Raw genomic sequence first — 14,431 nt, 5'->3', positions numbered from 1 at the left:
TCTACTTACCGCATTCACGTTCTCTCCTTCGCTCCGTTTTGCGAAGGGCGGGGCTTCGCAGCTGACACACACACACACACACACACCTACACGTGCGCACACACCTACAGCGGAAGAAAGGCGAAATAGAAACCGCGCCACACACGCAATCTCCCCGCGTGGAGTTGACCCAAAGTAAACTAATCCCATGTTCATTGTGAGGAGGGAACATATGTGTAACTGGCTCATTGAGGTCTTTTTTAATTGTGAAGAGGAATACGCTACATCAGGTTTTAACCTTATAGTCAAAGCTTGTAAATCTGAATTGTTTTCCCAAAAATGTGAAATACAATCACCAGTCAAGGCTGCAGTTTCCACTCAGTTTGTTTCGTTAGGCTCGACTCTCCAAACGTAAACATCAGCTGGTTATTAGACGTCCACATCTGTCTCCCTATACCCATAACATGTGTTTAGTTCCCTCCTCCTATACTATGTTCATATTATGTTCTCACTTCCAGCAAACCACACACAGAGAGAAGTATACGTTGCATTTGGCGATCTCAATATGCCCTCCACGTGGAGTTTAAACGTCAGCCTCTGTGTCACGGCGGCTGTCTCGCTGACAGGAAGGGAATGAGAAGCAGAAATGTCAACTGAAAATATGCAGCATACGAGGCTGTGACACTGTCTTTGTTCCTTTCTCTGTTCTTGATAAATGTTTGTTTAATGCTTCTTTACATAACAAAAGATTAAAAATACCACTCAGTATTCAGCGACTTCCTATTTCATAGTCATCAAACCTATGACACTCATTCTCTCACAAACACACACATTTCTTAATAGAGCTGTAATGAAAGAGCTGTCAGAATGTATGAGAAAAACCAGTTAGGGAGGAACTATAGCAACACACACACACACACACACGCACACACACTTAATTGGTGAAGCTTTATGTAAGGTATTACTCGGCAAGAACACCTACATTAATGTTCTCAAACACACACACACACACACACACACACACACAGCAAACAATTGAATGACACCTGCCTTCCATTGCTCACACATGCGTGTTTGACAATTATGTACACACTCCACCACATGAGCAGGGCGCTAAGTAAAGACAAAGCCATTATTTCACACTCGTCTCTGCAGTTTAATTATCACATGCTGCTGTAAAAGCATAAACAAGGCAAGCTCATTAACAGTGAACGCATCACGGTGACAGATCTTAGCTTACTGCCAAACAGAGGGAGAGAGTGGAGCAACTTTAGACAATGTTAAATTACACTAATGAACTTGCTCTGTCTAATAGCAGCGACTTCACCAAACACACAGAGGAAGAGGTGCATGATGGGGGAGGGGTCCTTCATGAGGTGTTATTGCGGCAGAGGAGAGGAATCATAAAACAAAACAGGAAAAAAAACTCCCCACCATGAAACAAAGCGTTGAAACTTGTGACTGTTTAACCATTGGATGCTGTCCAGCTGGCAACGTGCTGGGTAGCGTAGTTATGAGGGCTGAGGGAGGTCGAGGATGACACATCTCTCAGACAATGATTGACTGATGAGTCTCATCTTCTCTCCCACTGCTGGTTAAAGTTTAAGACGGAGGCCACGGTGCCAGATAGTGTGCTCTCCACAGTGGACCAGCAGCCCATTGCGTGTGTGGGTAGACAGCAGGAGGTCAGAGGTCGTACAGTGACTAGTGAGCGGCTCCCAGGATTCTGCTGACAAGGCCAATTCTGCCCGACTTCCAGCTCTCCTTGGTACAAAACGTAATTACAGTTCCACTCTTCCACTGGCTGCTACTGTATGTTCTTCTAACAGAGCCGCTTCATTTTGAATCTGTTCTTTATCATTTGCTTGTTCTTTCACTGTGAACTATTCCCATCGCTCCCTGTGTCTGTAAATATAGTGTATACAAATAAAATGTACTCATCTCACTGTAACTTTTATCCATTTATCTTTTAGTTTTCTGTTGCAGGCTTTAAACAAACGCTGCTGAAGAATGCAGGCAGTACGACCGTGTGGTTCACCAGTCAGCACTGTGCACATTAGAGCTGCAACTACCGATTCAATTCATTATCGATTCATCTCTCGGTTTTGTCAATGAAACGTCAAAATCGTGTCAAAGAATAGCCATCACAACTTCAGAGCCCAACGCGACGTCTTTAAATAATGACTTACGATGACATATGACAACGAACGAGGAAATCCTCACATTTCAGACGCTGGAATCAGAGAATATTGGAATCGTTTCACTATTTCTACTTGTTAAATGACTTAAACGATTATCAAAATAGTTGCCGATCATCATACTGTCGATCGATTAATCGACGTTTCAGCTTTCGTTTACATGCAATATTTTTTGAATAGAAGAAGACAGAAGCAGTCTTCTTATTTCTAGTCATAAGAGGTTTTATGGGTTGTAGGTGACAGCCTCTTCTTTAAGCGATGACTCGACAACTGCTGCTCAGGAGGAGTTTAGTCATTTCAGGGCTCCAGACTGTTTCATGGACGCACCCTGTCGTGGTACAGCACGCTATTAATCTGTGAGGCTGGCTCGGGAATAATTGCTTTTCTTGGAATTACTGATGTACTTGTGCGGTGACATGTATTTGTCAGTCTGTGCTGTTGTATTTAAATAATAGTATTATATATGTGTATAGAATATTGTGCGCACACGTATGCGGTGTCTCTGGTTGCACTATGAATATATCCGTGTTCACTTGATTATCACACAAAGAGAAACGGGACGCAACTATAACAGTTAAAAAGGAAAACGCTGAACAACCAAGTGATTACTTATTCCTCTCACACAATACACAACCACAAGATCAAACGTTTGTCACGGATTGCCCGAGGGGAGACTGCAACATTTGTGGGATAACATATGTTCTTATGGCGTCACTGTGTGTGTGTGTGTCTATATATATATATATATATATATGTGAGATGCATCAACATCCCTGTATATCTGTGTGTCCAAGGTCAAACAACAACAATGCTTTCTGTCCTCAACATAACTTTCTTGTGGACCTCATGTAAGTACATTGTGTATTTATATCTGGCAACTGAGTGTCTCAAATGATGCAAATGCTTTCAAGTTAAGAAAACAGTAAATGATATGCCTACCTTCAATCAGTAATACTTCATGTGCATAATTAACACACAAGAAATGTCATCAGAAAACGCACCCTATTTTTTTAAGACGTGCTGCAGCCAAGAGTAAGAACAACAACCCCAGCCCGTCAGAATTAAACATTTAAAATGGCCTGAAAAGGAGAGCAGCTCAAAGACAGACAGTGATGTAACTTCCACACAGGTTTGGTGCAGAACAGACGTCTGTACATTTATTTCAATAATTGCTTGGAAAATGCTTAAAAAGTTAAGTTTGTAAGATATACAATTGCAATTGCAGAGAGAGCAGAGGGCATGAACATCGTAGGGGTAATGTATGAAGGACTGTGTGGGAAGACAGAGAAAGATGGCGTGATTGACCTCGGGCCCGACTCGAAGACACCAGAGAACGCCTGAATCTAAACTCAATACGACTTTAAACTAAAATGGCATAACTTCAAAACTCCCAAAAGTCCAGAGAAGCAAAACACATTTCTCTAGAAGTGTGAATTTATAAACAAATCCGGCTTCCAAAAAATACACATTAAACAAATAGAGCTGTAAATATACACAGACTCATGCACAGCAACATGCACCGTAGCAACTGCTGCTGCAGAAAGGAGAAGGATCTCACTACAGAGCCTTTCATTATGCAATACAGTCACCAGCCCTTTTCCTTTTAGTCTGTGTAGCCAGTGCATCCTCTCATTTGCATAAATGCATTCACCGTTGGGCAATTTGCATGTTGATGAACTTGTGCTAATGCACTTGCATGCAACTAATACTCGCTAAGATAAAAAGGAGAGATAAAGGACAAACATTACAGGCCTGCCGACAAAGTGGCTTTTCTTTCGAGGAGATACTCCTGCTAGCGTTAAGCAATGCTAATGGATGTTAGCGTCATTTATTCCAAGTGGGATAATTAGAGAGAGAGGGGGAGAGGGGGGAGTCCGAAGGAGGGGCAAGCAGAGAGACATTTCAAAGTAAAAGCCTTCCAACAACTCCAACTGTTTCCAACTAAATTAATCAAAGTGAAGAAATAATTGATTTTTGACATCTTTACTTCAGGTTCAATTAGAGCTTACGCTATAGGACTGAATTCCCAGAAACAAATACAATAATCAGAGAACACCTGGAGAAAACGTTCATAAAAGAATCTTTTAGTTTTGTTAGAACTGAGGCAGGCTGACTCAGCTCAGTCATAACACTTCAGGGAGAAAGTTGTTTTCACAGCAATTAAAACTGGTGACATTAAGGTTATTAAACATTGTTATTTATTAAAGTGTCTTTGGACCCTCGAATCATGCAGTCATTAATTCTTTCTGAGTATATCACTTCATTTCTACCATTGAATTTGAAAAAGTTAGGTTACAGGAAGAACATTGTGTAAAAATGACCTAATGGCACAAATCCAAATACTTTTTACTAAAATATATAGCAAGTAATGGACGCTGGACATACGATCATAAACCCTGCACACTATCCATCTGTGAACGTACAGTACATGTTTATTTCCTTTGTATCTGACGGATAAATAGGAGGAGGAAGGTGCAGTGGAGAAGGTGACAGAGACAGACGGATCAGCAATGTCCTATCCTTACTGACCCTACTGCAAACAATAATGCAATTAAAACACTGAGCTGAGGTCAAAAAACATCCCACAGTCCCACACACTTCCTCTCCCCCACCACCCCCGCCTCTCCTCTCATTGGCTTAACAAATACCCCATCAACTACTAATGTCCCTGTAACGGATACCCAACTGATACGAGCTGAAACAGAACACCCAGAGCAACAGCTGAAGCATTTCCCTTTCCTTTTGGGGAAGGTTACTAGCTCGCTCTAATGGATAATAATAGATCTTTACATTTTTGCACAAAATTTTGTTCAACAAATCTAAAATTAATGAGGTGCAAGATTAAGTACCATTAGTGCTGGTAATGTAATTGGTAATCTCAAAAGAAACATCCTAAAAAACATTAACACAGAGGGAAAAACAATAAAGAAACAATAAAAACTATCATAAAATCTCATTATCCAACATGGAATTTCTATCAGGAGTGAAACGGTAATAGTGGTGAATCTGTACCAGTCGCTAATACATCTGCCTGTTGTGAGAAGAGACGACCCCACCCTTTATCCAACTGCACAGCACTGTGGATAGCGCCGCATCTGATAAGCGCTGATAGGTAATTTTGGAAGAGATGAGAGGCCATTGTTCCCAACACAGATGCTACGTCGACAGCGGGGCGAAAAACAATCCTGTAACACAAGATAAAAGCTATCTGTGATCTCATTAGAGGTGGTAATGTCAAGCTAGCGAGGTAGAAAATGGCTTTGCCCCAAGTATGATGACAGGGCACTTATGGAGTAAGATACAGTGAAAATGTCAAGTCGGGCTGTGGCGGAGCGTCGGAGGACTTTGCTTCTTTATTTTGTCCATTTACTTTTTCCGAAACATAGAAAAGGCACACACACACTTACAGTAAATCAGTTTATGTTTTTCACACACGCAAATAGCAACATGCACTCACACACACTTGCCCTCTCTATCGGCAAGTTTTCTGTCAGGGTCGCACATGCAAACAGACAGGACTGAATATGCACACTAACTTTCTCTGACATTCACACTCCCACACACACACACACACACACACACACACACACACACACACACACACACACACACACACACACACACACACACACACACACACTCTCCATCCATTTGGATGCAGCGGGTGAGTCCTCCCCTCCCTCTGGCTGACAGAGTGGGTGACAGGATAGTCGGACAGCTCCAAGGTTAGCCAAGCACATGATCATTGTACAAAAGGCTTGCTTTGTTAGACCTTGTTTTGCCCACTGCATTGTGGGCCGCCACGAATTCCACACGCGTTTTAAGAGACAAAGTGCCAAAGGTTAGTTTTGGATCGAAAACCACTCAAAACCATCACTGTGTGATGGTTTTGACAAAGTAAAAAAAGCAGGATGGCTATTCAACACCAAGGTGTTGTGTATGAGGACACTCAGTGTGCATACATTCACTTCCAGCCCTCAGCAAGTCATTGTTTAGAGCTAATAATCCCGGACACGTTCACATTTCCCCCGACAGCCCAGTGGAATGACAATCAGCGATTGCAATGTCATGTAATTACAACTGCAGAAGAATAAAGCAGTGAAAACAAATGTAACTTCCCGGAGTGTATCGAGTTCTAACACAGGAATTCAAAGTATTAAAGAAAGTGTGAGTGACAGACGCAGAGGAAACATCACGGAGAACTTTAAAACACTGAAACAAGTGTTGCCTAATCACAGCCTCCGCTCTGCTACACGGTGAGCGCACATACAAACCCCCCCTTTGTTGGACTTGTTAACATTCTGCCATTTCCAAAATATTTATAGGCAAGAACGACATTTAAAGTGAAGCCAAATTCTTTTTCGATTTGTAATTAGTGTCAGACATGAAAAGTTAAAGAAAATACAACAAACAATCTGGAAAATACCAAATAAATTAAGATTTTTGTTCATTTCCTTTCTCAAAAGAATTTCAGAGAAATAAATAAATAAAACATTTGTGAATGAAGCTCATTGTCTTCATAAAGCAGAGGATCCGGATTGTGTGTGTCTGTGTCTGTGTGTGTGTGTGTGTGTGTGTGTGTGTGTGTGTGTGAGGGAAAAGATAAGAAATAGCTAAATATGGCTGATACACAGAGAACGGAAGAGAATCAATTGTAAAGCCAAGAAGAGGTAAATGGCAGAGTTGTGAGCAGGAAGTACTTCAGTATGGATGGGGGATGGATGGGGGGGGGGGGGGGGGGTGGGAGGGATAGATGACTCACCATCAATCCTGCTGACCAGCTCCTCCAGGGCTTTGACTTTCTTCTGGATGCCTGGCTGGGCAAATGTATAGTTGTCCTGAGGAGAAGACAAATCAGTCAGAGTCAGTATGGACCGAGGCTCCATGTACAATGATGGAAAAACTTAAAATATGTGTAATATATCAGTTTTATACTTAAAGCATTAACCGACTCTTAACGTAAATAAATGCTGGAGTGACAGGTTTCAAACATTACGTTTAGATCATTACAAGCGACGCTAAGGAGCACGAAGGTCACACCAGCAAGTGGATAATTCTGCTTTGAACCTCAAATGAGTACGTAGCAACAAGTGCAAGGAAAAGCAATAAAAACAAGCACGAAGGAGATCAAGCAGATATTTGTTATACATGAATATTTGCCACACTTCTCTGTAATTTCTCAGATGAGCTGTGAAATTAAAGCCTTGTTGAGAAAACTAACACGATTAGTTTCACAATGACGTTGTGCCTCCGTCTGGCCCGAGAGTCAGTTTATCACAGCATGTCAAGGTTTGGAAATTTCACATTAGAGAATTCATTTTTGGAAAAGTGCGGTAGTCATTCAAGATTTGAAGTGTACGCCAGAGTCCTTTGTGTTCACACACCACACACACAACGTCTGAGCAGTCTTTAAAAACAGCGCGTGGAAAACATTGGCCGCCTAACAAACACTTACATGACAGAACAAGTGCCGCTGCGGCCTTGAAGACAGAGTCGAGGGCTGACTGTGAGAACGTAACAAGAGAGCCATGAATAACGCGTTGGAATTATTATTCCAAAGAGCTGAAGGCCGTCATTTCACTGTTGTCCCGTTCAAATGACGCCAGCTGGTTAATCATGCTTGTTTAAATGAGATGGTAGGAAGGCGGTTTATAAAGACACGTCAGGCCCAATGTAGAGAGAGTAATGTTCCTAATGTTTAAAGCAGGGGTGTCAAACATGTGGCCCGGGGGCCAAAACCGGCCCGCCAGAGGATCCAATCCGGCCCGCGGGATGACTTTGCAAAGTGTAAAAATGAGTTGTTTTGATCATAAAGTAAAATACTGTTCCAGATACCTGTGACTAAATGTTTTGTGTCTTTGTAGACACACTGTGATCTTTGTAGACACACATGTGTAAATGATAAACTGAGGCCCAATATTGTTGAAATTGCACCTTTTTTTCTTAAGAAATTTCAGGTTGTTAATGTTTTGTAAAAAGATAGTTCATTAATCGAATCACTAAAACGAAGGGAAACATCTGGAGTTATTTACAGGTTATTATATGCTGTGATGTTACTGGTCCGGCCCACATGATATCAAATTGTGCTGCATGTGGCCCCTGAACTAAAATAAGTTTGACACCCCTGCTTTAAAGGAACACTTCACTCACAAACAAACATTTGCTTACAATTACTCCGTGTTACCTGGAATATGTGAAGAAAACTTGAGTGATAGTGAATGAAGAACGGAGTTAAACTCAGACGCCATGTACTTCAAATCATGGAGAAATGTCTCCGTTTATTCTGATTCTTCGTTCACAGTAATTGATATAGAAATGGTCAACCAGCTCTGACAGAGCAGAGAGGCGACTAGCCAGGTGTAGCCACCGTATGCTAACCGGTAGACAAACGGTAGTAAATCAACATCTATGGTCAGTCGGACTTTGAGGATGTGAAGACAATAAGTGAATATGATCACAAGAGTGGGCAGTGTCGGACTGTTGAACTTGCAGAATACAATACATGTGAGAACAGCACATAAGCATTTTGTGTGTCCGTGAACACACACACACGAGGATTAGGTTTCCTTGAGGGGTCATTTCAGTGTGGCTTGAGAACAGCTGATGTGGCAAACTATCCAAGAGATGGAGAGAGGGAGAGGGATGGAGAGAGAAAATGAGAAGGAGAAAGAAAGAGCGAGAGGGGGGGAGAGAAGTCATTTAGCAATAAACAGCTCTAGTTGTCCTTCAGGCTCAGCAGAACCAAGGCGAGTGTGTCCCGAGTCCATCAGTGGCTGGCAGGCTGGAAACTGCATTCTCTCCTGCATTTCTTTTCTCATTCCTCCATCTGCAGCACCTCACACTTCCGTCTACATCCTTTCCTCTGACCCACCTAAACTCAGATCTTAGTCACGCTAAAATTAAATACATAAATCAAAGGGATCCATATCATGATTGCAGTTCTCGATTTTCATGTACATTAATACACTCTAATATGAAAGCATCACAAAGATACTGCAGTTAACCCACGTGACACCCATCTCTTCTCCATCACTTCCTCCTCCACCTCCCACCCTCCTTCCTCTTGTACCATTTGTTTATATTATATTTTTTATATTGTCTCCATGTTCCGTCCTGAACCTCTTTGGCTCTCTTTCTCTCCGTCTGTCTCTCTTGCTACCACCCCGGTGTTAATGTGCTTAGGTGCTAAGCAAGTGTGAGGGCCAGTACAAGTAATTACATTTGCATTATTGAAGCTGCTGGCATTAATCAACTGCCATTCCTTCTCCCTCCCTCTCTCTCTCCCTCTCTCCCTCCCACCGTCTCTCTCTCCTGCTTCTCCTAGTTCTATAACTACAATTCAAATACTCTCCATACCTCTTGTCAATCGCTCACTTTCTCCTCCTCCTTTTTTCCCTGCTTGTCTCTTTATTGCTTTTCATTCTTTCAAACTTATTCTACAACTTTTTTTCCGCCTCTGTCTTTATAACTATGTCTCACACTTTCTTTATTACATATCTCTGTCTAGCTGCCGTTATCATATTTCTGTTCCTTCCCGATTCATTTATCCATATACACGTCCGTCACAATCCCGCCCTAATCTTGTAAAACCATTTCTTGTATGGAGCACAAACTTTGTTGCTATTAAAAGGTATGACTCATCGTATTTAGTGCGCCGGTGAATCAATATATTCTGTGTGTTCTTTTAGCTTTTATATTTTCATCTTACACATCTTTCCAGAGAAACATTCTCCTGCCACTTTAAGTTATACATTTTAAATGATTTTCTTTTATTTTCAACTCAGATGCATCTCTACCCGTTTGCTTTTGTTAACGTATGTGTTTGTAATTGCAATCCCTTTGCTAGCTTCTTTGTGTGTTACAGCCACTAACTATTGATCAATAGAAAAGCATGAAACTAGCAGCAGGAATTCTTACCTATTTATCCACCTATGTAGAGGATATGGTGTGTAATATGTTCGTATATGTGTCTAATTTTAAGCAAAACAAGTGCAAGCTAAATCAGAATCATCAAATTACTGCTCTTACTTTCCATACTCCGGTTGATTCCACTGTATGTTCTCTTCCATAGCTTCATTTAATTAAACTTTTATGAGAAATACTTTTAATCCATTTTTACTGTGCTGTTGTGGATATAAGATATAAAAAAGTTGATCATGAATTTTTGTTGTTTTTCAATCATGGAGGAAATATAAAGAAAAATAGTGGAAGGGAAAACCCTTGCACTATTTTTCATTATATTTCCTCCATGCAAATATTGCTCTGGCCCTATTTTCTTTATTTGAATCCTTCAACATCCCTCCTCTCACTTTGTCCTTTATCTCCTCTCCCTTCGGCTCCCACCTTCCTGGTCTATCTTCATCACTTGGGTGGTGCTGATTAGGCTACGCTGCACTAAGTGTTTCGAACATGATATTATTGTTCCTTTATTTTGTTCCCCGGTGTTTCATTTTGTTCCATACTGCATTTTGTTTTAAAACCGTTTTCTTTCTTGAGATACATTTGTGACGAGTGTAAGACACTAATTGGGATTTGTTCTCATTTTCTTCTGCATTCATATTTATTCCCTTTTCTTAACGGCTTTTCCTTTTTCTTCACCTATCCTCTTCATCACAAACACTCTCCCTCTCTCCACCTTCCTTTGTTCTGTTTTCCCCACTCGTATGCCTGTTCTCACTAACTTCCTCCCTTTTGTCAAATCCAATATGTGTGATCTTTGATCAGCTGAGGCAACAGGAGGAAATCAACTCTCACTCTTTCATTATTCACATATTCTCCTCTTCTCCCGTCATCTGTCCATCCACTACATCTGACCCAGCGAGTAAGTGGAACTGCCCACAAGAACATCAGACGCACGTCCCACAAACATAAAATCTCTCCGCCTGGTGTCAACTGCCTCTCGTTCGCTCCTTCTTTGTTCACTCCGTGTCTCTCTCCCCCTCTTCTCTGTCAGTCAGCTGAATCAATAGCTACTCTTCACCTCTCAGTCCGTTCTATTAGAGACAACAATAGCTCCAAGCTGGACGAAGATTGCCTCCTATTGTGGCACAGGATGTCTATCAGCAAGATGGACAGAATCAACACAACAACTGCGTCTCTGTGTGAGAGAGAGAGAGAAACATAAGGACAGGGGGAGGGAGAGAGAGAGACATAAGGAGGGAGGAGAGAGAGGGAGGGGAGAGAGAGAGAGAGAGAGAGAGAAAGAGAAGGACAGAGGAGAGAGGGAGAGAGAGATAAGGACAGAGAGAGAGAGAGAGAGAGGAGAGAGAGAGAGATAAGGACAGAGGAGAGAGAGAGAGAGATAAGGACAGAGGAGAGAGGGAGAGAGAGAGATAAGGACAGAGGAGAGAGGGGGAGAGGACAGAGACAGAGACAGAAGAGAGAAGAGCGAGAGAGCGAGAGCGAGAGAGCGAGAGCGAGAGAGCGAGAGCGAGAGAGAGCGAGAGAGCGAGAGAGCGAGAGCGAGAGAGCGAGAGCGAGAGAGCGAGAGAGCGAGAGAGCGAGAGCGAGAGAGCGAGAGAGCGAGAGAGCGAGAGCGAGAGAGCGAGAGCGAGAGCGAGAGAGCGAGATGACAGCTTGTGATAAGGTGCAGACAATTACAGTTGTTCAGAGGATCATGAGGATTGGACAACTTTCCTTCTGTTGCTTGTGTGTGTGTGTGTGTGTGTGTGTGTGTGTGTGTGTGTGTGTGTGTGTGTGTGTGTGTGTGTGTGTTTTTCTAGTTTGAGGGCAGTAAACTTTAACGTGTGTTGGCAGCAAGAGAAGACAGGTATTCCACAGGTTTGAGACAGAGAGCATTAGAAGGTGCAGCGAGTGCATAATAATCTGAGCTAAATGTTCATCAGCTCACTGTATTTGAAAAGGGACAATCAATCAACATTTAAACAAATGGTATTATACTATAATACCCTGATACTCCGATACTACCATGATACCCTGATACTATGATACCATAATACCCTGATACTATGATACCCTGATACTCCGATACTACCATGATACCCTGATACTCTGATACTATGATACCATGATACTATAATACCCTGATACTATGATACTATAATACCCTGATACTCCGATACTACATGATACCCTGATACTATGATACCATAATACCCTGATACTATGATACCATAATACCCCGATACTCCGATACTATGATACCCTGATACTATGATACTCTGATACTGATACCCTGATACTACCCTGATACTACCCTGATACTATAATACCCTGATACTCCGATACTACCATGATACCCTGATACTCTGATACTATGATACCATGATACCATGATACTATAATACCCTGATACTCTGATACTGATACCCTGATACTACCCTGATACTCTGATACTACCCTGATACTATAATACCCTGATACTCCGATACTACCATGATACCCTGATACTCTGATACCCTTATACTTATACCCTGATACTACCCTGATACTCCGATACTACCCTGATACCCTGATACTATAATACCCTGATACTCCGATACTACCATGATACCCTGATACCCTTATACTGATACCCTGATACTACCCTGATACTCCGATACTACCCTGATACTATAATACCTTGATACTCCGATACTACCCTGATAGCCTTATACTATAATACCCCGATACTCCGATACTACCATGATACCCTTATACTATAATACCCTGATACTCCGATACTACCATGATACCTTGATACTATAATACCCTGATACTCTGATACTGATACCCTGATACTACCCTGATACTATGATACTCCGATACTACCCTGATACTATGATACTCCGATACTACCCTGATACTATGATACTCCGATACTACCCTGATACTATGATACTCCGATACTACCCTGATACTCTGATACTATGATACCCTGATACTCCGATACTACCCTGATAATCCGAAACTACCCCGCTACTCTGATATCACCCTGATACTACTCTGATACTACCCTGATACTCTGATACTCCCCTGATACTCTGATACTACCCTGATACTCTGATACTACCCTGATACTACCCCGATACTCTTATACTACCCTGATACTACTCTGATACTACCCTGATACTCTGATACTACCCTGATACTATGATACTCCGATACTACCCTGATACTATGATACTCCGATACTACCCTGATACTCTGATACCCTGATACTCCGATACTACCCTGATAATCCGAAACTACCCCGCTACTCTGATATCACCCTGATACTACTCTGATACTACCCTGATACTCTGATACTCCCCTGATACTCTGATACTCCCCTGATACTCCCCTGATACTACTCCGAAACTACCCTGATACTACTCCGAAACTACCCTGATACTACTCCGAAACTCTGATACTACCCTGATACTCCGATACTACCCTGATTACTCCGATACTACCCTGATTACTCCGGTACTACCCTGATTACTCCGGTACTACCCTGATGCTCTGATACTCCGATACTCTAATACCCTGATACTCCGATACTACCCTGATACTCTGATACTACCCTGATGCTCCGATACCCCGATACTCTTATACCCTGATACTATGATACCCTGACACTCTGATACCCTGATACTCTATAACATATTGATGAGGTCCTGTGCCACATCACCCATGTGAATGTTAACTGTTACCCAAGTCCACGTCTCATGGAAAATGAAATCTGAGAAGACATCATTTTAAAAACAAGGGACCTCACATTTAATTTGCCTCCCAGCACTTCCTTTGTGAAGTGGCCTGTTGAGACCAAACCAATAAAGATTACTTAGAATAGCTTGTTCCATCACAAGGAAGTACAAGGCTGTAACTGTTGAGTGGAGGTATATAAAGAAACCTGCCTTGGCTGACATGACCCCTAACCCAATTAGCACCACTTACCTTTCTGACAACAATGTTTTCATCCAGCAAAAGGGTGCACACTCTTTTTCTTTATGCCATTCTTATTACATACATGTCTCTTCCCATCCTTCCTATGCCTCAGCCTGTATTCTAACCTCTTCCCCCAGCAGCTGTTACTGACTCCATCTCTACTGACCTGCATGTAAACCAGCTTAGCTAACATGAGACTTGATCTGTAAAAGAAAGAAAGATGAAGAGTGGGAAAGTATGTACGAGTGAGAATTCCACAGTTTTTAAAAAGAGGTAGGTGGAGGTGTTTAAATTGTTATTCAACAGTTGCTACATTCATATGCACTGCAATGTAAGACCGACAATACAACACATGTACAAACAAGCTGTCAAGCATCTCACACACA

General features: G+C 41.9%; 1 protein-coding gene across 8 annotated transcripts in view; it reads right to left on the bottom strand.

Moving 5' to 3' along the window:
• The window catches only part of tbc1d22a (TBC1 domain family, member 22a), a 108,590-nt gene that overhangs the window by 34,016 nt on the left and 60,143 nt on the right, over nt 1–14,431 (bottom strand). For 6 of the 8 annotated variants that reach the window (XM_029461963.1, XM_029461965.1, XM_029461964.1 and 3 more), the window contains one exon: nt 6,940–7,015. In XM_029461963.1, coding sequence (XP_029317823.1) covers nt 6,940–7,015 — 76 coding nt within the window. Of the gene's footprint in view, nt 1–5,270; nt 5,363–6,939; nt 7,016–10,445; nt 11,275–14,431 lie in introns of those variants that run through there. The other 2 variants (XM_029461969.1, XM_029461970.1) reach the window with 2 other exon arrangements.

This window comes from Cottoperca gobio, chromosome 23 (genome assembly GCF_900634415.1).
Source record: "Cottoperca gobio chromosome 23, fCotGob3.1, whole genome shotgun sequence".
In the NCBI taxonomy this organism is placed as follows: domain Eukaryota; kingdom Metazoa; phylum Chordata; class Actinopteri; order Perciformes; family Bovichtidae; genus Cottoperca; species Cottoperca gobio.
The sequence above is the reverse complement of the archived record's forward strand: the minus strand, read 5'-3'. Positions and strand labels throughout refer to the sequence as shown.